General features: G+C 39.6%; 1 protein-coding gene across 7 annotated transcripts in view; it reads left to right on the top strand.

Annotated features, from left to right (window-relative positions):
• The window catches only part of snap25 (synaptosome associated protein 25), a 101,684-nt gene that overhangs the window by 25,856 nt on the left and 53,219 nt on the right, over positions 1 to 22,609 (top strand). Inside the window, exon 1 of one of the 7 annotated variants that reach the window (XM_022227537.2) lies at positions 10,499 to 11,684. The exons of 2 other annotated variants lie outside the window; for them this stretch is intronic. In XM_022227537.2, coding sequence (XP_022083229.1) covers positions 11,472 to 11,684 — 213 coding nt within the window. In that variant the 5' untranslated portion in view covers positions 10,499 to 11,471. Of the gene's footprint in view, positions 1 to 10,498; positions 11,685 to 22,609 lie in introns of those variants that run through there. 4 more of the 7 variants (XM_022227538.2, XM_022227536.2, XM_022227535.2 and 1 more) reach the window with 4 other exon arrangements.

Genomic DNA, 22,609 nt, shown 5'->3' on the forward strand with positions numbered 1-22,609 from the left:
CTAAAACCTTTCATATTGAAAGGTATCGTACTTGTATGTATGGGTACATATAAATGCATGTACATGTACATGTACGTGCAGTGTGAATGTGCTCTTCAACTTCAAGTAGAATTAAATTTGCAGTTATAAAAAGAGTGCAGATGAATACACAATGGCAGCAAGTTACCTACTTAAGTTAACCGCAGTACAGGGAGGTAATATAAATTATTCAGTTGCATTTGATGGAGGTGGGGGGGGGTTCGTTGAGAACGAAAGCTCCAAGTTATTATATTACAGATACTTTTTTGCATGGCGTGTTATAGATTACTGAAGAGCGGAGGGAACTGTGTCGGCAATGCAGGCATGGCATTTTCAGTGTGTTATTTATGGCAGAGCTGCACCTACATGTAGTTCTGTAGTGGTTTTCATTATGCAGACACCTTTAGTATATATGCTTGGTCAGAACCCAACCTAGGGGCATCCGGCCGTGAGCTGCATGCTGTAATTAGGTTTAGGGATGTACACAGATATTTGGTTGGGGCCAAGGTTTGGGATTTGAGAAAGTGTGATTTTTTGGGGGGGGGGGTTTCTAAACCCTGAATTTTTGCAATGAAAGTATTCCCGAGAAAATTTTGCTCTCGGACATACTGGAATAACATCAGATCACACACAAAAAAGGAAAATATTCAATCTATCCCTAAGTCTGACATATTTATGCAGAAATACAATGTGGCTGGTTTCCTCCTTAGATGATATTACATTGTTCATAAATTTTTACTCAACTTGGCGTAAGCATAAAGATCAGGATGTCAACTGGTCCTCAAAGTAGCCATTTTTTAATGATATGAAACTGGAAAAAAAGAGCAGGAAAAATTGGTAGATTTGACCAAAAAATGGTTCACAAGGACTATATCATAAGCTTTACATAGCATAGACCCCTTTCACCTGACCAAGGTATCGACATCTTCCTAGTTGAGGACAAAGAAAAAATACATGTGCACTCAGGGTCTGTTTATTTCACATGGATTTGAATCTAGATCAGTATTTCATCATCAGTTCACTGACACCAAACCTTGCGTTATGGATGGAGTGAACCAGTGTTGGGATCAGTGATCCAGATCCATGTGAAACAAACTTGATCAAACTCTGCAAATCACTCCACTGGCAGAAGTCAGTGGAGAAAATAAAAAGAAAGAAGCTTCAGGGACAAACCAGTCATAAGAGTTACTCCCTTTTTCGATGACAAACTATTTTTTTTGTCCCTTTCATAGAATACTGCAAATGGTGCAGTCATGCAATTTGATTCAGTGATTTTCCAATACCGTTAATGTCTTTAATGTGATTGGGATGACTTCAGTACTTAATAGCCACTGTTGAACAGAAATGATGATTAAGTCTATAGTTATCCAGTTTGTTAATTGACTTTGTTATGATAAACTGGTAAATTTCCAGAAAGCCATCTTCCTTTATTAACTTTTGAGCGTCTCTTGCTCCTTGTCAAATATGACTGTCGGTGTAGAAAATGCAAAGGAACATACACAAGGCAGACTACCATCATGCCTTCTTTAGTAATGGCGTGTCACAGTGGGAACCAGTGCAGCATTGCTTCAGCACATTGAGTGCTATTGCACGCCTGTTTTCATCACTGTGATAGCAAAACATAAAGAGAACTTGCGAAAATAATAAAAGTTTCTTTTCAAAAGTTGCCACTGTACATGTTAGTAGGTAAACATATAAATACAAGCGTTTTAAAGGGGAAAAAGTTCAGAGGTGTTTAGTAAAGACTGAAAAGACAACTCAATTAAAAAAAAAATAAAAATCATTTTTGGAAATTGTGTTTTCTAAATTGCCGATAAAAATTTTAGGGTTTTGCAAAAATTTAGGGTAGAACGATGATTGGGAAAAGTGAAGAAGGGTTTTTTGCCTATGAACTATTAAAAGAAAATGGCTTTCTGGATATTTATCAGTAGAATCCTTGTTTAAAGCAAGAACATCATAAAATATGTCAATTGTTACTATGTATGTTAGATAATTCATTTCCTGCTAAAAAAAGATCTTGTTAAAATTTCAAGACTCCCAAAGCTCTCACTTGATAAATGAGCTAAATCAACATTAATAAAAAACTTTCCTCAGCTGAAATCTTTTCAACAAATTAATGGCATGTGGTAACTATGTACATGTATGCTCTATCTGACCCATTTGCTTTTTAATACACGTTTTGTAGGGGTGAGTCAATTTGAATAATTCGCTATTCGAATATTCGACCTTCAATTCGATTGAATATCTGAATATTCGGTTTACTGACTGGCAGATTGTTCATGAACAAACCATGTACAAAATCAGTTGGAATAATGCACACAATTGTACATCATAATCACTAACACACATAATCACTAACTAGCTTCTCACGTCTGGGAGTATCTCCAGCCACGATTTAGGCAGATTTAAAAGATGAACATTACATCTTGCCAGGGCTGTTGAGAATTTCTTTTCCTTTTAAATTTTTCAATGAATAATTTACGTTTTGAATTGTAATATTTCTATCGCTTTTCAAATGAACCTGCTAGAAACAAGCCTCCATAGTGCCATTTTTCTCATTTAAAACAAAAGAAAATTCTCATTCAAAACAAAAGAAAATTTTGCAATTGAATGTTGAAATTAGGAAAATGATATTCAAATATTAGATAATCGATTGAATGATCATATATTTGGCACAGCCCTAATGTTTTGTGCCAGTGTGCTACCACAAGAGGGCAGCAGACAAATTGTGTGGTAGCCTCTTTGGCCCTCATCTGCCATTGCTCACACAGGGATAATGAAAGCAGAGGCTATCATGTGCATGTAAAATAAACAGTTTGGCTGTTATCTTGGTAAATATTTGAGCAGGGAGTAATGGAGGGGGGGTCATTTTCTGCTTGTGGCACTGAACACTTGAGGAAATTAACAGAGGTAATAACCAAGTGTTCTGTTCAGGAAGGGGGACCTATGCTGCTTTTCATTCCAATGGCAGAAATACCTTCTCAATTCAGAAGGGTGTAGCGAGAGGACAATGAAGTCAGTGTATTGAATTAACTACTTGCTGATAGTATCATTTTGGCCAGAATGCCGATTTTTGAAAAGGTGAAATAAAGTGACCACCTTTTGATCCATACTGGTACAGCTGAGTCATTTGAACAATATGCAACTTTGTATATTTAAATGCTGGACGGGTGTGCCCATGGGGGGATGTTTATTGCCACGACATATTATGCACAGTGGCCCAGATCAAGTTCAACACAGGGTCTGCCTCTGGAGACTTCTTGGTTTTTGTTGTGTGTGTTGGTGCTCTAACCTTACATACCCAGTGTGGACTTGTGAACAAAAGATGTCCACACGATGCAGGAAAGGAAGAGGTTCTGTGGATTTACACATGTCCACAGGACGTTTCCCCGTCTCTCAAAAATAAGTTTAGAGGCATTTTGGGGTAGGGGTAAAAAGAAGAGGAATAGTCAAGGAAACCTTGGACAAAAAGCCAGCTGAAAATCGTGTTCCCAGTTCAAGAAAAACGAGTATTTTCACTGAGTTTTCATAACTGCACGAAAAGAAAGGAATGTCCACAGTGGGTATGTAAGGTAAGTGTGGGTGTGTAAATGCTTTCGTAAATAGAATAGTTGAAAAGACTTGGTGAAATTACTCCTTTTTTGCTTAACTGCAAATGCTATTTTAAGCTTTTTTTGTTGATGGTTTCCTCAATTGGTCTGAACGGAAAATGCCTCAAAACTTGATTTCTAGAGAGGGAAATACATGTGGACCTGGCTTAGTCCACACAAGGTTCACACGGTCTGCATTACGTGGACCTGTTTTGTTCTCAGGTATGCACAAAGATGGTCAGGTTGGCACACATGTTGAAGTGGTTATGGGGATCAAAAACTTTATGGGAACAAATTTCTGTACCGCAACTTTGTCTTGACTTTCCTTTCACAAGGTGAAAAATTATCCTCTAAGTGTGATGAAGGCATACCCATTACTTCTGGTGTGTTTATTAATTTCTGTCAGTGGTAACAGAAAATTGGAAATGATAGGTATTTCCACATTGCTTGAATTACCGTAACATCACTAAAAATGAAAAGGTTTGACAGAAAAAAGAATTGACAGCAGTTCAAGGAGTATGCAAAAGTGCACACTCTTTGCTGAATATTTGCACTGCCCACAGTCCAATTACTTATGCATACATTATACCTCTCGATTATGAATGAGCCACTCCAACAGTTGAATCACACACTGTGACCTTCACTTTATACCCCATGCCAGGAAGGCAAACATTTTTGCCGAGAGCGGCAGCGCTTTTTGGTAGCGCCTCATCATGAACAACCCATAGTGCATGCCCAAGGCAACGAAACACAACACGGCTCATGCTGTAATGCCCCTAGTAGTGCATTACCAGCAGCCACGTAATTAAAAATGGTATTGACGAGAGCAATCAATTCGTGTTGACAATAACATTACCAGAATGGGACAGGTGGCAGCTCATTGCCGATAGTCGGGAGGAAATAAGCAATAGTCTGTCGCCGCTTGCTTACAATATTTCTATTGATCAACATGAGTGCCTTCACAAAGATAATCTTGGAGTTTCTATACTTTTGGTTATGTGTACAGTGTTCATGTTCTCGTACGTCTTCTTTTTTTTACTCAGATTTCCCTCTGTTTTTTAGACCCACCAGTGCTAATCCTTCTGCACAGTAGCAACTCCTGGATGAAACTTTTTTTTTTCTTTTTTTGGGGGGGGGGGAGGAGCTGTCTATTTTGGGTGGGGTGGTGTCAACGACTCAAGCATGCTGAAGTAATTGTGTGTTTGTTTTATGATATAAACAAAACTCACCAACACTCTGAAAGTGCTCTGCATTTATGGTGAATACAGGAACTGGGCACCGTATTGAAATAAAAACAAAACTGCAAATATACATGTAACTGGGAGTTTGGAGAAAACTTTCCTCACAAGTCAAAGACATCTTGTTAGAGAGAGAGACTTAGATGAAACATTCATTCAAATTGACATTCCTCAACAGTCTTCGCTCATGAAAGTGAGAATTTTTTGGCATTGTGTATTTCTTGATTTTTATGTTCCCTTCCCCCCAAAAAACTTTTTAAAAGTGTGAACTTTTGTTTTCATTGTCTGACAAGTAACTGAGTGATCTGCACAGTTTTTTGCAGGTTTGAGGTCCCTTAGGTTGGATCCTGATATCAAAGGTCTGAAATCAATCCCCAAAGCAGTGACACACATACTGTACTGTTGACATACTTCCAGTGCAATAAAACTGTATGCAATACAAAACTGCTGCAAACTGCTTTCTGACTGCAGTGACCTAACATACAAATCACAAAATACTGGTATGGAGAGCCTGACGTTTTGATCCTAGCAGAATCTTTCTCAAAGGACACACACACACAAAAACAAAAAAAATCCACCAAACACAAAACAAAAAGAAAACTAAACAACCCCCACCCAAAGTTAACAATGCATTCAGTGACAATGTATAGGCCTAAATATAGAGACAAGCTGGCATTTATATTGAAGGGCAGCTGGCCTTTTGAAGCTTTAGAGCTCATCTTGAAGAAACAATGGCGCTGACTGATTTCTTGACGTACACTGTGTACCTGAGCCCCTTCCTGTTTACGCAGATTTGACATATAACTGGCCGACAAACTTACTGCTTAGCCTCGTAAGACATCAGTCAACTGATGAGCTTTGTTGTATTTTGGTATTTTGGTCTTGAAATTTCTGAAGAAAGCCGCTAAAGAAACATCTGCATGTGGGAAAAACTGTCGACCGCAGTTCTTACCCAAGTCATGAAATATTGTGTAAAAAAAAAAGTCAGAAATTCATTCACGTCCAGTATGTGAACACCTTTTGAATCTCCAGGTTCTGTGCAAAACACTTTCAAAGTACGTTCTGGAATGAATAACAACATTTCACCCGTAAACATGTGCTTAATTGGATTTACTTATGTTATGTGTTTATACTTGCTTATTGTAAACACTTTTTAACTGCCAACTCTTCATCTTTCAAAATAAAAATCCAGCAGTATAATTGAGTACACTCTTGAAGTATAAGACCCTTTTTTCGTAGTGTTCTTAAAACCCCTTCTCGGCAGGAATTTCTTTCTGAAAGCTGACTCCAAGAATTCCAGCCTGGCTTGGCCACGAAGGCCACCTGCCAAACCGCAAATTCTCGGTTTGTGGCAAAGCATGCTCTGCACACTTTGAATTACACGGTGAAAAGGCTGATTGTTCAGTGGCATACGGCTCTACTCAAGCTTCCACATTCCTGTTGCCTCTTTTCAAAGTGGGGACTATTGTGAAGCTGGTGATTATGATGCAAAATCGGTCTTTTCATTTCTGGGCTACACACAAAGACCAATAACCATATACACGAGAGCCAGGGTCTGCCTTCTTTCACCGTATTCACTCGAGCGTGGGCCGAGAATAATAGCTGAAAAGTGGGCTGAGGATCTCAATTTTTACGGCGGCTATAGCCGCCTCCCGGTGCGAAGGGGTTAAGGATTTGTTTTGATAGCCTAAACTGTCTTGATTTTTTCCCATACCCGACCATTGATCGTGTTTGCGAGAGTATTGACAAACCGCATCCAAATAAAGTTCGTTACATTCTTTTTGTTGCTACAGTGTGCATATGATATTTGTAATATTCAGCATGGATTAAATGTACATATACAGATACATGTACATGTGTGTAAATATACGTGTTAACAACACACAGCCTCATTCTGTCTTGCCGTTGCGGCAGTTGAGAGAACCAGCTGTTTGCTGGCTTTACCAAATGTTGCCAGGTGACTCTCTGCTGCCTAGCCGCAGAACTTAATCCATCGCTTCACACCTGAACAAATTGACTGGAGGAAGAACTCGTATAACATGTCTGCGTGTGTTGGCCGGGAGAGCATTATGTAAATCAGCATAAAATGCATCTCCCTCAATAAAAGTAATTGAGAGCTCGGAGAGAGGGCCCTAATTTTCTCAAGTATTTCTGTGTTGCTAATAGCAAAAGGAGGAAACGGAATTTTTTTTCTACAATGGGAGAATTGAACAAATCAGAAGGAAGAATTACAATTGTTCATACACAAAGACGGGGACGATAACATTTTTTTTCCATCAGCGATATTCTATGTCGTGCTACAGAATGATTTTGAGTTAATGGCTGTCTTTTTCTTATGAATTGATGAGTGCATGTACAAATCTTTGAAAATATTAGCAATAGTGGGAGACACCATTCTGACACCTGCATCCGGTATATGTACTGTATGTTTTATTTTTTTTTCAAGTGAGAAGCATGTGTTAGACCAAGGAGAAACTCAGCCAGATCTTCGTTTGCAGACAGAAAAATTAACAGAAAAAGTAAAAAAGGAGGAAAGTGTGAAACAAATTTGCATATCGTACATCACCAAGGAAAATGCGAACATATGGTGACATGTGCACTAAGTGCAAACAGGTGCCCGACAGGTGTTACAGTTCCAGGAAATTTATACATGTATCTGCGTGGCGTCCATGTGCACATTCGCCAACCTCTAAATGTGATGTATCAATCTACCGGGTACCTTGAGGATGCCATTAAGGTTACTGCATTGCTTTCCCTGGGTCTGTCAAACCAATAAGATGTAGGGCGATTGCCCTTTCAGATTTTGATTTCAGGCAAGAAGAATTGACGGTGTCCATTACGGCTGGGATGGATCAATTCCTCAGAGACGTACAAGGGAAGTACAGGAAGATAAGGGCATCCAATGGAAGAGCCACAGTATGCGTAAACTGGCTCAAAGGCAATTAACACTAATACCATGGTTAAATCTAAGTGCTTGATGATGCTTGGATTGTTTAGAGGTACATTATTTTATCTAAACTTTCTGTAAAATCCCCCACCAGGCAGAAAAACAAATACCACATTACATATACTTTTTTTGTACCTGTGAAATAACAGGCTCCACTTTCCTGAAGCCCAGAAGATCTGCCAAATTCCTCCAAGGAGATTTAAAAGAATGTTAGGGGGGGTCACAGATAAAGAGTGAAGTTGAGGTGCTTGTTTTGAATACTCGGCCAAGGTGTCAAACAGTAAAGCAGTAGAATTTACAAGTAGTTAGCCTTTTGCTGAGAATGTGTATAATTGATAATCTTCGCGGAATTGTTGACTTACCATTACATTTTAACACTGCTTGGGTGGAGAGCTCATTGATCCATCATTTGGCAGGATCCTCAATTGAAGCCTCATCCTTCAAATGGTCTAGTAATTAGTTGTTATGGTCACAGACTGACAAAGCTTTGTTTTTTTAATCCAACTCTAAACCTCTTAGAGAAATATATGCTATCATCCATCAATTTTTCATTGATATTTTTGAATATTTATCGCATTTTCTCTGTTCACAACATTTGACACGACATGTACTTCAGCTCAAATCTTCTTGACATTTCACAGATTTCAAGTTCTTTCAGCTAAAGTGCATCTCATACAAGAACGTTAAGCTAACATTATTGAATGTCACATTACATCACCTTAAAAATGCTCATTTCACTGGTGAATACCGAATATCAGATGCAATTTAAGAGTTAGTCCATTTACAGTGGAAAACATTTACAACACCTTTGTGAAAAAAATGACAGTGGGCATCATGATTGCATTCTTGTGTCATTAAAGGTGCAACGCTCAGCAGACCAGTGTCCTGCACAATACGCTCAGTGTGATAGTTTGAGTGGCACTCTAGTTATTGGCAGATAGTGTAGGGGTAAAAGTTGTGACATCATGTTGAGTCATTCATGTGTCACATAACACTATCATAGTTGCCCCCTTAAGAGACTAAGACCATATCTGTGTATGCAATCAAAATGTGTTGTGTGTTGTAAAAAATAGTGTGACGTCATTAGGACTTAATTAGGTGTCGGGCAATGTTATCTTAAAAATGTGTGTTCAATAGGCAGTTGTTTATAACAGCATACAGAAATACTCTAATATCATCTACAAATGTACACCTTATAAAAAAAGCAAAGTAAACACACACACAAAAAAAATCCATGACAGCTTTTTGCCACGTGATAAACATGAGACATGTCTCGCTTATAATTGTGAAATGGAGAAAAACTAAGAAGTTCTTTAATTAGAGAGTTTGACCTCCAGTGTCTGTTGTCTAATCCATCAAATGGATTGGTTGTGTTGTTTTGTTGTAGTGAAGGCATGCATTCCCACTTTGTTCCCTTCTTACTATGGTAAGTCAGCTTCCAGTTGCTAATTAGACGGTGCGTATCTTCCCATGCCAACTATTAATTGTCTGGTGCAGTAGTGCACGACTGATCTGCCTGCCGGTTTCTCGGGCAACGGCGGTTCGTTGGCGAGAAGAATTACCATTGGCCCATGCTGGTGTAGAGGAAATCTTTGCTGGTTCTGTTAAGTGACGTTCACGTCACAAGCAGCTTTGGTTCGTGAGCGGCAGATATACTTGTAATGCAAAAGGACAGGTGATGCTCTTTCCCCAGACAAGCTTGGCATGGTTTAATAGTTTCTCATAACACGAGAGAAATGAAAGACCCCAGTTCTGAACGGGTCCTTCAGAGGCCCCAGTGTTGTTTAATCGTGAAACTGAAGCATTGCTGGTGAGCAGCAAACAGTAACGAGAGTTCAGACTTGGGGCTAGCTGCAGTGCTACCACTGCTTTGGTATATAGGCATTTTTGTCTGGGGGCAGCTGACCTGGGGGTTTGCCACAGCTTGATGTCTTGAAGGTGCTGGTGTTGAAGTCCATTCATACACCATCTAAGGATAACAGTAGCTCTTTGGATCACCTTCGGTACTTGCCATCTCTGTGATAACTTAGACGCCTGGCTGCCATGCCTTTGTTTTTATTTCTTTGGTTTGATCTTCTTACATTTGATCACTCCAGTGCTGACAAATGTCAAGGTTGTCTGCTTCCTTCTTAACTTGATAATGCTCTTCATCTCTCTCAAAGTAGCGATCACTGGTGACCAATACAGATAATTCTGTGTTGAAATCGGACTAAGCCTTTCCGTTGAAAGCCCAGGAGACATTGCTGTGATACAACAGCCGGTTGAGGAATATTTTGACTAGTAGGTAGACCTTGTCTTTAGTTCAATTTCAGCTCTTGGTTTTCTTGACAGCTCTTTTGGTCAGTTTTACAAACCTTTGTGGCATCACACAACTGATTTGCACCCACCGGTATTTTGTATAAGTCCTCATTTACTTGCAAGAGGATACATGTACCGGTACACTGTACTTGCTTTTGCCATGGGATGTTGCTTTGTTTCACTGATAGTGACACCTCTTCGGTGACAAGGCCCCCATTCTCAGTCCTCCCCTTCCTGTTCCTCATTTTGGATGATGCTTTCCCAGCATCCTCAAGATGGAGAGGTCGGTAGCCCTGCAGCTGGTCCCACTGCCCTTGACTAATTAACTTCTTTGCTGCATGTCGTTAAAAGCCTGGATTCGCACAAGTGATATTCAATTGCCGTTGCTAACACAAGTCCTGCGGAACCCAGGTGTGATCTCATACCTGTCAGGACCCCTCCTCATGAATAATGAACAAGGTGCTCTTGAGCTAGGACCATGAATAATGAAAGCCCCGGTGAGATGCATGCATGGATAGCATGGGAGCGATGATGATGATGATGATAATGAGTTTTCAAAAGGCATCAACGTGTGGCAGATGTTAATATCTTCAGGATGATGTGCATCTGTGTGTGTTGACTGCATGAGGAGCAACCTTGACTGGGGATTGGTTGACTAGGGAACCATCAGTCAACAAGGGGCGGGGCACCTGTCATCCACGGTTCTCACAACAGTTACTTACATCAGTCCTGTTTGTAGTACACACGCACGAGATTAACCACTGGTATATTTTAATGATGCCAACATGGTGTGTCGACATCCTGTGCCATTCTTAGAAACAGGAATTCCTCACCAAAGTATGAAAGTGTCGTGGATTTGATTTTGTAATTGAAGCACACCAACTAAGCAAAGAAAAGTTCACACCTTCCTCTTACGATGCAGTGGAATATCACCTGTACAGGTACATGTAGCTGCGGTCAGCTTGGATTTCTGGCTTTTCTCCATGTGTGGCAAGATGAGCGGAATCCCATGATTGTGCCGTTGCCAACTTTGGGCAAAATTCAACCAGCAGCCGTGGCGTCTGGCATGGGCATTTGCCCTTGGATCTAATTGGATCATAATAGTGGCATGACTACACCGTGTGAAATAATCAGGAATGATTGCCGGACAATTATCAGAAAACACCTGTTTGTAAGACCGGAGAGTACATGTATTTGTGTTTGGTGAATATACTTTCATTTGAATGTTAATGAAACTATCCTTTCAATGGAATGACCTGTAAAACCAACATTTATTAAGTTAACAATACTTGTACATGTGATTACATCTGGCAAGTATTTTTGGTATGCCATTGGAGTAAACAACTTGTTTACCACAAGTGCCTAAAGAGGATTTTAACCATGCCTGAGCCAAGCGCAACTGGTCCCAAAACGAACCCCAGCCTCCAGAATGGAGTGCTGCCCCCCAAAGCACAGAGACAGCTCCACGGCGGGTCCGACAGGAGGAAGAAACACAAACACAGACAAGGGTCAACAGAAGGTGATGCGCAGGATGAGGGAGGGGTTCAGGAACAGTCGCAGGAACTGACACCCATTGATTTACAGACAATTGAGGTAATCTTCAGTTTTATTTCTTTCTCAAAGTCTTTACTAATATGTAAGCGTCACTCAGAAATCCCTTGTAAGCTTTTGGTAAGTACTGGTATTTCACATATATTTTCCTGTCCCAAATCTACCTCACAATTCCCCTTTTCTGCCAGACCAGCTTTTTATCGTCAAAGAACTTTGTACCATAGGTTGGCACCATAAACAGAGGATGGAGGTTATGTGTTAACACGTCCTCAGAGGGGAAGAGCATTGTTTCACTGCGATAGGCTCAAGTAAACCCTTTCGTTGTAATTAAATTTAAATAACAAAAACAGCCACTGAGACGCCATGAAGACACCAGCAGTGCATAACCTCTGTTAACTGTCCTGTCAATGACCTGTCAATGATGGCAATTAGCTGTAGGTTCAAAGGACTTTTCTCACCAAAAAAAATTAACAAAATACAAACCCCCAAAATAAATTAATAAAACGAACTAAAACCAAAACAGAACAGGAATGACAAACCAATTACCAAAGCAAAATAAAATTCTAAAAGGCCTCCTTAGAACCTTACTGGACCAATTTTGTCAGTACATGTACTTGTGCATGATCATGTAAATGTACTTACTGTACATGTACAGTATGTCTAAACAGTGCATGTGTGTGTATGTACCTTTAGTTGTCAAGTTTTCTGCATTTATAACTGAAGGGAAAAATGTTTTGCAATGGGAATAGTAGTTATGCGGTGTCGATGTACTCAATTTACATGTACGTGTAATAAAAGTTTGTTTTGACTCAACAAAATGGCTCCTTTTAGTGTTAATGAGGGCAAGTTGAAATAATTCAGGCACTGTGAAATGTATGCAAAATGAAGGAATGAAAAGTTATGATTTAAAGTATGTTGAAACAAAATAAATTCATGCCAGAAATGGTGAACTGTGGAAAAGTTTTTTTGGAGCACGGTAGGAGGAACAAACCTGAAACATTGAAAGAAGGAAAGAAGTTGTACTCAATGGGACTTCTGCAGGAACACGGGCAAACACCAAAAGTGGTCTCAATGTTTTGTAGTCTAGTGATAGACCTTGCAGAAGACTTCATAAAAGTTTACTTTGTGAAGTTTTAGATGCACTTGGGACAAGTTGTTAGGCACAGAAAATGTTGTCGTTGGATGGAGAAACTTTTAAGGTGGTCCAGCTGGTCCTTGGCTACAAACTATTTTGATACCATCTACCGGTAAGCCTTTGGAGAGTTGCAGTTTTATTCCATTTGTGAACTGTTGATGAATGAAGATTAAGGTACACAGTCTTGTGTACAATGTCATTCTTGATAACATACATGTAACTCTTAAATGTTATGTCAAAATGTCAAAAAGATGAAAATTCATCAAAAGTATCACATTCAGATTCGTCCTGCATCAACAAATTAACATTTTATGCCCTTGATTAAAAGTGGAAGTAGACATGTTGGTAAATGTCCAATATAACATACAGCCTTATGTATTTTTGAACAACAAAATGGAAACCAGTACTGTCCTGGATTGATTAACCGTGTCCAGAGTAGTTGAAACAAACTAATTGCCAGGAGAATGTCATTAACCTTTATCTGGCTGGAGCTCTTTTGTCCCTGCCTTTTCAGATGGAACACCAGTATTGATGATAGAGCTAGTTTGATGATCTTACATGTACTTATCCCCATGTAGTTTACAATGATCAGTGATCAAGCTCGAAAGCATGGTGTACCACAGGTTTTAGTTTGGTTAAATTGGTGCCTTAATTATTTCCCGACATTTATACATGTAGTCCTTTTTGTTGGGGGGGTGGGGAGAGCATAATCCATCTTGACTTTTGAAGCAGAGTGTATTTTGCAACCTTCCTTTCTTGTACAAGGTAAGATTACATTGCATGTATTGCAATTGAGTGTACACAGCATACAGGTAGATACATTCGAAAATATTTAGATACTGGTCCATTGTACATTCCTAAGAAATGGCTACTTCAGGATTCTACGTGACTGTATGCTCTGCTGCTGAAGTAACAAAATTAATGTTGTTCCTTCCCCTTATTCATTGTCTGGAAACCACTTCATATCCACTTCAAATCACAACATGTTTCATACTTTGGAAACCATGAGCACCAGTTTCATGGAGTGCGTTTTCTGTGTTGCATTGCATTTCCATCGCAAAGTTCATCGGACTGAAGAGACGTAAATAATTCATAATGCTGGAAGTGTGGGTAATGCCCAACTGGCATTCAGAGCCTGTTCAGAAGCATTGCCACAATGGTTGCTGTGAGAAATTTGGCATGTCATTTACTCGATTGTTGTCTTTTCAGATGAATACTTGGCCTTAAAACTCCAACAAATGTTTCCAGCATCATAATCACCAGGACATTGTAAAAATTCTAGTCATTTCTTCTGTTGGTCTCTATTAATAATCCAAAAGGTTTTGAGTTTCATGGGAAGCGTGATCTTAATGGGGTCATCTTTTCCTCTTGACATTTCCAAAGGCACCGTCTTGTGGGCGTTTAAATATTTAGCCTGTTTGGATTGGTGTACCTTGGGCTCACGAGATACTTTTTGTTTAAGCTGAACACACGTATTTGTATTATAAAGCTGCAGTGAAGTTGCGTTTGAAGATGCGCAATTATTTTGTCTGGATTTTAAAATTAAAAAAATTAAAAAAACCAAAAAAGTAAAGGACTAATGGTACTTCAGTTGCTGAAGAACTGTTCATATTTCTTCTTTTTTGTATACATTTGTATTGTACATGTATGTATTGTACATTGGATGCACAAGCACCCTCAAAACTGGATCACTGTATTTATTTCCATTCAAAATAGACAGATTAGTGTTGGTTGCACTTATGGTAGGTACATTGTATTACATCTTTCAAGTTTTTGTGGCACGACAACCTGACATACCAACAGTAATTAATCTTTTTTTCAACGCACTTCACAGAGCACGCAGAAAGGTTCGCAGTAATGGAAAAGATATGGTGCTTGCAGTTGTTGGGGAAAAAAATGTGCAAGGGCCAGTTGTTTTGTGTCATAAGCCTTTCTTTTGCTTCTTGTCCACTGCAAGTCACAGCTGCTGTCTTTGGCAATCAGTGGTTGCAAACAATTGGGGCTATGGCTGCCCGTCGCACCAAACAAGTAATTCACAAAGTGTTAACCAATCTCTCACAGCTGCTAATAAACTCAATTATTAAAACGACATAGGACACTAAATGAAAATGCATCCTCTCTAAATACGAACAAAGCATAAGTATGTGCGGTGCGATTTTAAGAAAACGCTACCGGCAAACCAGGATGAATTTTTGTGTAGATTTTTGGCTGTCCATACAAGGTGGTGGTCAGTGTTTGTAAACAAAAGAAAGGTCTTTAATGGACAGTGCTTCCACCATTTCAAGAGGCCTTTGCTGATGTACAGTGATCATGTTCCAGACTTCCTTGATTTTTTTATTAAGGGTAATATCTGGCACTAGTACATGTACAGTATAGGCATATTACATACCTACATGTACATGTTGTAAAAGTGATAAAAATTTTAGTTTTCAAGTAAGTTTTTGGAATTTCAAATTATCCAAGCTATATCAGACTCCAAAATTGTTCTGAAATGCTCGATATCGTCTTTTGTTTGTTATCTCTTTGGCCCCGGAACTGTTGTATTAAAGTTTTGACCAGATGAAAAGGCAGCCAGTTTCAGGTTCATGTCGTGTACATGCAGTTGAATGCTCTTATAGAAGGCATGTCACATTCAGCCAGAATTTCTGACATCAGGGATTTAAGTAAAGCCAAAAACAAGGCCAAGGTTTTTAGAAATGGCTGTCTGTTAAGGATGTCTTTGTAAAATTCACCGAAACGGTTGTTAAATCTCACACAGTGTGTTCACATTATTAAAAAAAAAGCAACTCCCTCAATGAACTGTGTTTGGATTATCATCACTGCAACATCAACACTCATGTAGGATGATTCGTTCATGAGCCATGTGATGAATGGCAGCCATTGATCTCAGGTAATTTACCTTGTGAAAGCACTCATCTCAGCCTTCAGAGTCAACTCCTGCCCAATTCATATTGCAATCAATGCCACAATACAAACTCAGCACCATTTTTTCACTTGGAATCCCCTAATTCAAGATTGCTGAATAAATTACACGGATAATTGTGTGCATAACTAATATGTGTCCACTTCAAAGGTAAGAAAGTTTAGGATGATGGCCATAGGTTGCCTTGAAAATAATTTGTTCAGTTGTGTATGTACATGTAATTTGTTATCAAGCAAATACAACATTGGGACTAAGGTATCTATACACTTTTGTGTGCTAAAGACAAGACATACCGGTAATTAGAATATTTCACACTGATGAACCCATGTTGGTTGGGGGTTTTTGGCCACTTTCAAATACTAATGCATATGTGCATCTGGCTCCCCAAATTGCCGCATTTTTGGTACATGTAAATTGTGGTTTTAAAGTTGTCTTCTACGGTCACTTTGCCAGGATAGCCTAATGCAACCAGTGTATTACTGTACAGAACATGGCCACCACATTTTTTGATGTGTGGTTCCAAAGTATTTGTCAACCATTTGATTCTAGAAAAAGGTGAAACATTTTGAATGCGACAAGCTGTTCGGGTATTGTCTTGCATGGAATGAGATTAGAATTGATCTTTAATCCAACAGAATCCAACAAGGGTTGGATTTCAGAGCCAATGAATCTCCATAAACCATAATAACAGTCGTATCTAAAATCCTTCAGTAGCTTATACACATGTTGGTAGCCCATGAGCCAAGGGCATTTTTCTTAGTAAGCGGCTCTGTTTGCTTCAAATAGGTCACAATTCATCCGTTTCATTTAGCACTGTGAGAATGTACATGTAGTTACTCTTCCGAGATACATGTAGTCTCGGACAAGGACTACCGGTAGGCTAGGCTTTGTGAGAAAACCAGACAATATCTAAGACTGTTGGATGCATGTACATGTACATTTATGGTACATGTGCGTCAAAAGAATTTGAAACACTGTATTGTGAAATGGTAATCTCTGTCAATACAGATTCTACGTGTATTTCAGATGATATCCAAACATGAAGTACATGTACACCTGTACATGTATGTTGAGGTGGCAGATTCAAAGTTACCTCACGTAACTGGCATGCACTAACAGAAACCTGTCATGAGATGAATGTAACCAATCCACAGCACTGAATGAAGCTATGTTATCAGTGGTTCAGTAGTCTAGGGTGAGGCTGTAGTACATTGTACATGTCGATCCCTTATTATAAAGGTACCGGTTATCTGCTGGGCCAGGCATTCACTGTCTTGTCCACAGCGGTCTCAGCTGATGACATGGCATTGACCCAGGGAGTGAGAGGGATGATCCCAGCTGTCATAATCATTACTGGCTCCTAGCTACCATCAACTTCAGTTGAAGAACAGATCTGTTTTGGTTTGTTAAGTGCAATCATATCGGTCAAAGGTGTCTTATCCACCTAGAGTTAATTGGGGCAAGGCAAAGCGGTGGTGTATTAGTAGGTACTGACACGATTGAAGAAAGCAGCTTTGTCAGGTTCATGCATGTACTGTCATCTTTAAGCCTTGTACCATCTGTTTTATTAAGCTATTTTAGTATGGAAAAAGTCATATCTACTATTAAGTAGGAGCTTCTTATAGGGAGGTTTGTGAGTTTCATTAGTGGTGACAGAGTCCTTAATCCCCCGAGCATTAGAAGATTGTGGACTGTTGGGATTAATGGATGATTGCCAAAATTTCATGAGAAACTGACCAGTTGTTGACATACACGTACAGTGCAGGTACTTCGTTATTTGGATGATTTTAATCGTAACTTGTATAGTACCATTACTTGTCAGATGCAATGTAGGGTGACAGGTACATGTACATGTACTTAGCCTTTCATTTTGCCGTTTAGCTTCTTAGAGTTCCCAGATCCTACTTGTACATGTGGCTTTATCCTTTGTAGGTACTTCGTTATTTGGATGATTTTAATTGTAACTTGTATAGTACCATTACTTGTCAGATGCAATGTAGGGTGACAGTATTTAGTCTTTCATTTTGCCGTTTAGCTTGTTAGAGTTCCCAGATCCTACTTGTACATATGGCTTTATCCTTTCAATTGTAAATAAGGAGGACTCTTTGCGACTTTCTGGGAGGATGAAAAAGTTGGTTTGGGGGTTTCATAAACCCTTTGGTACTACTGTATATGCATGCGTAGGCCTACATGAGCATGTCAGATGCCAACTTAATCATGTAAAACACTTCAACAGGAAGCTTTCAATTGGGGGCCTTTTAGATGTCAGGAAAAGGGGGGCTCTTGCCTGAAATGAGATTCTCAACTTGCCTTGACTGCATGCACTGCCTCAATGCACTGCCTCCTGCGATGAGATGTACATGTACACGACTCATATGTGCTAGTATTACGGGTATGTGACTTTACCAACCAATTCATCCATTCATCTAGGGTGATTTGTTACTGTTTGGGAATCACTGCCTAGTCAGAAACCTTATATCCATGTGGGCGTAATGATCAGCAACAGCACATGAGATATTAAGACACAGATGGTCACGGAAGAGTTGGTGTATGAAAAAAACTGAGAATAACATGACGTTCAAAATTCTTTGACACTTTTGTATGTACAGATGCCTGTTTTAATACAGATCTACATGTACATGTGCACATAGTTAACCCTTACCCTCCAAGATCTTGTAAATTATCACAAGGTGTCTGATCTTAGGATTCTTTAGGATTGGGGAGGGGAGAGCCACTGCTACTGCACAGTTTGCTCAGTGGCCCTGTGAATGTTTGAGTGCTAAGAGTGCGTCATTGGTTTCCAGCCTTATGGAGGGGTTTTCAGGATTTGGGAAGTTCCTTTGCAAAAGTGCCACTCATTAGTTCTGAGTTTGGAGAGTTCTGTTGAGTTTCTGTGCTGTGGTCTTACAATCAGTTCAGGAAGATGACAAAGGACATCTACCGGGTATTCTTGTTGGAGGTTTTGTGGGTTCACGTTGTACTGTAGGACATTGCCTAATACTTCACTTGCATTCCCCGGGAGAGAGATCATTCTAACCTGTGAGTGCAAACGTTGTAATTGCAGGCTTGGTTGATGACAGTGTAGAGCACCTAACAGTTGTATGAAGTGGCTAAGTATACTGTCCAGGGAGTTGAGATGGATCCAAGAATGGAATTACCCTATTGGTCAGGAGTAACGATATCATGTGAATCACTTTGATCTGCCCGCTAAAAGTGTCATTTAAACACCAATTTTTTTATTAGCCAGAGAACCCTGGGACTTTTGGATTAAATATGAACTTGTGCCTCCTCCAAAAGCTCCCTTTAAAGCAATGGCTCCGGAGGGAGCAAGGAGGGTTTCAGGGGATGCAGAAGGCCTCATGGATGAGGGTAATAATTCATGTTGTAGACCTACATGGCTGCTCAGTGTGCCATGAGCGTGCCGCATGATGGATTTCTGGGGCATTAGACAGGCCCTAATATTACCTTGTGTAGTGTACATGTGTCCAGCAGCTATGACGCACTGTGAAATTGGAATTTAGCCAATCGTGGCATTGTTGCCTCTTCAATGTGTGTGCTTACATAGAACATTGAAATGTATCTTGTGTATAGTAGGTTGATGGGAATTGGAACTTCCTCCTAGTGACCTTTCTGTAGTTAACTCCACTCTTTTGTTGTTAGACGTACTTTTCCAGTGACCCACCAAATTACTTTGTATTAACTGGTAACACATACCGGTAGAAACTCGTGAAGTAAGCTGACTACTGCGGGCTCCAGTCGGTACAGCACGAACCACCTCAGGTGTGCTGCTCAACTCAAGTTGACAACCAAATCTAACAGGACTTTCCCACTGTTGTATGTCGCAAATTCAGCAGTTTTAATAGTGATGGTGAAAAACAGACAAATAAAAGCTCTTGTCTCTGTTAACAAGTATTCAGACTCAAAACCTGGCCCCCCCGCATTTCCTTGTAGCCCAGTGTCTATCGGCAGCTGTTGTGAAGTTATACATCCACAAGATTTACTGTGGTTAGTAAGCAAGCTTAACCAAGAAGTAATTACTTTTTTGGCTGTCATCCAGAAGTACCTGCACATGTACCATCTTGCTCATACATCTACCAAGATTTACTGCATATTGTAAGCAAGCTTGAACAAAACGTAATTACATTTTTTATGCCATCTATAACTACCGTCTTGCTCATTGAAAATTAAACCTTTAAAAAATTCTCCTACTGTGCATTTTCTTTCACATATGGTACATGCATTGCATGCATTACTTTCGCATTTCCCCTTGAACTGCCTACCGTCTGTTAATTTGTTTACAACACTAATTGAAGGTCCCTTGAGCCTGTATGTATCATTGCACAAGGCTCTTTTGCGTCAGCGCCTGACCCCAGCTCTCTCTCGTTCATGTGTTCCTCAATGAATTCTGTGACATTTTGTCGGTTGACATTAAATTTCCGGGCTGGTCTGGTCGGTCCTTGTTAAGCGCAATGTGTAAAAGGAACACTTTCAGCTGAGTCTCCGTCGCCACATCTAGAATCAATTCACCAGCAATTACCTCGGATACTCACCCTGGTTATTGTTGATGTGATTTTGTTTTGGTTTTGTTTAAATTTATGAGACAATACTCAAATTAAGGAGTTACATTCGTATCTTCCGAGGCAAGTCTTACACACATGCTGCACGTATACATATTTGGTGGTAAAAGATGAACAAGTCCACTTCATATTTTAACATTTGGGGAAAAAAAAATAGGAATAAACCCATTTAAAGAATTTTTTTAAATATGGAGTAGGTTGCTCAAGATGTTACACTCTGGGATAGAGACATGTTTATATTCTAATGATGAGTCACCGAGATGAGAACAATTTGAAGTCATTCTTAATTACTACATATAAATTGCACATGCTTCATCGGTCCATTAAAGAGCTTTCCCCCTTGGTACAGTGCACAAGCCAAAAGGAAGATGAGAAGTGGTCTGTACTACGGACCAAAGATTGACTCTTAAGGGTGTGTTTTTCCAAATTATTTCAGCAAAGCTAAAAATTCAAGGCATTATCACTGTCATGTGCATGCACACCCTTCCAAAATACAACCTTTGCCAGAATGTTTTCTGTACTGGGTACAAGTACCTTTTGGATAAGTTTTATCGGGGGAGTAAATGAGAACAAACGAGAAGATTGCCAACTGGATAGCTACATGTAGTTAAAGACAGGAAATTAAACAGGAACTTTGTACAGACATGTAGTTGTTGTTTAAGCATCAGTAATAAAAATCACTTTAAACCATTAGTTGCTTGTTTCTCTTTCTAGTTGGCTACGTAGAATCACTCCTGTAAAAAAAGCAAATTAAATAATGCGCCCAGAATATACAAGACTTAGGAAACAGGGACAGGAAAAGACATGAACCCCAAATGAGCAAACAACATACAGTAATAGCTCTGTACCACAGCTGCAGGAAACAACCTCCAATGAAAAAGGCCAAAGATGGTGAAAATGTCAGAGGAAGATTGTCACGAAGAGGACCCTATGAGAGTCAATCTGATGGGAGAACCCGTCCCTAATAGAAGAGATGCTGACAACCCAATCTGTAGTACCTCAGGCAAGGATTGAACTTATGGCATGCAATAAGCCACAATCAAACCGCTCTTGTATGAAGTAAAGGGAGGTGGGGGAGGAAGTTAATTTATTCGGTATGTTTAATGTTGCAGACCAGTAAGTAAGCTGTTATAGACGATATTGATAAATAAATGCACGCCCACTTCGAAATGTCAGGAAAAATGTGAGTTTCTCATGTGTTTCAAGACACACATCAAATAAAAGCACACATGTAATTCTTCATCTTGTTTTTCATTTCGACGTTTGCTGGTTTAACTGACGACTTCTGAAGCTATTGCTGTCCTAAGACGGTCACCCCTATAAAAACAGCATGAAGCCCATCGCTGTTTGGAAAATTGTTGGCTGTGTATATGCACCAGTGTGTTTGTCCACATTTCTCAGAAACATAAGCCAGCTGGCAGTCTTCCAGTTTGTGGCCCACAAAATGCTCAATAGCAGAGAATTTAGGAGCGTGCACATTGCGCAAGCAGTTTAGGCCCTATTTTTACTCGCCTGCAACCTTAACACTTGAGTGTTATCAGTATTCTTAAGGTGTGCTCAGTTTAACGCACAGCCATCGTGTGAACAGCTTGAATCTTGTAAGGTCAACATAAAGCAGTGGAAGAAAGATAACAACATTTGTGTCAATAATTGGAAACAGATCTTTATAGATTGTTACGTTATCGAAAACTGTGTCACAGAACACGTAGATAATATGCATAATTTCAAATTCATAAGCACTTCTTACCTAGTTGCATATTATCCTGTGATGTTAGAATATGGTTCATTGTGTATCAGGAGGTAGGGAGAAAATAGAGTCCAGGTCCTCAAAAGAGGAATTTATGTTTTTCTCCTTTTTTTCAAATACCAAGAAAAAAAATGATGACCTTTTTGGACTGTTTTATTTCATTTTTTTCTCCATTTTTTCTCCCCCCCAAAAAAACACCTCTTACCTTACAAAGGCTATAAAGATGGCACAAATGAGCACTCAAAGTTATGAACCCCCCTAAAAGTTTCATAACCCCTCCCTCCTCCACCCCCCCCCCATTTTTTTCCCTGATTTGCCCTTCAGTGTCAGCTTGTAAGGCAATGGTTTTATTTCCAAGAAGTTACAGTGAGAATAAAATGATGAATTAACCAGAATAACCCTGGCCAACCAGACCAGAATCCAGATTTTAGATAATGGTCTGGTCGGCATTAATGACACCTTCAGTGTTGAACATGAACATTATTACATGCACAAAGATAGCTAATGGGACCAGGTGCATGCTCAGTGTGTACTTTGTGTGCCTGCGGTTTACATTGTATCTTGCTTGACTCATCAACTTGCGAC

The sequence above is a fragment of the Acanthaster planci genome, linkage group LG01 (genome assembly GCF_054643075.1).
Source record: "Acanthaster planci isolate LZ-2023a linkage group LG01, COTS_SCS, whole genome shotgun sequence".
NCBI lineage: Eukaryota > Metazoa > Echinodermata > Asteroidea > Valvatida > Acanthasteridae > Acanthaster > Acanthaster planci.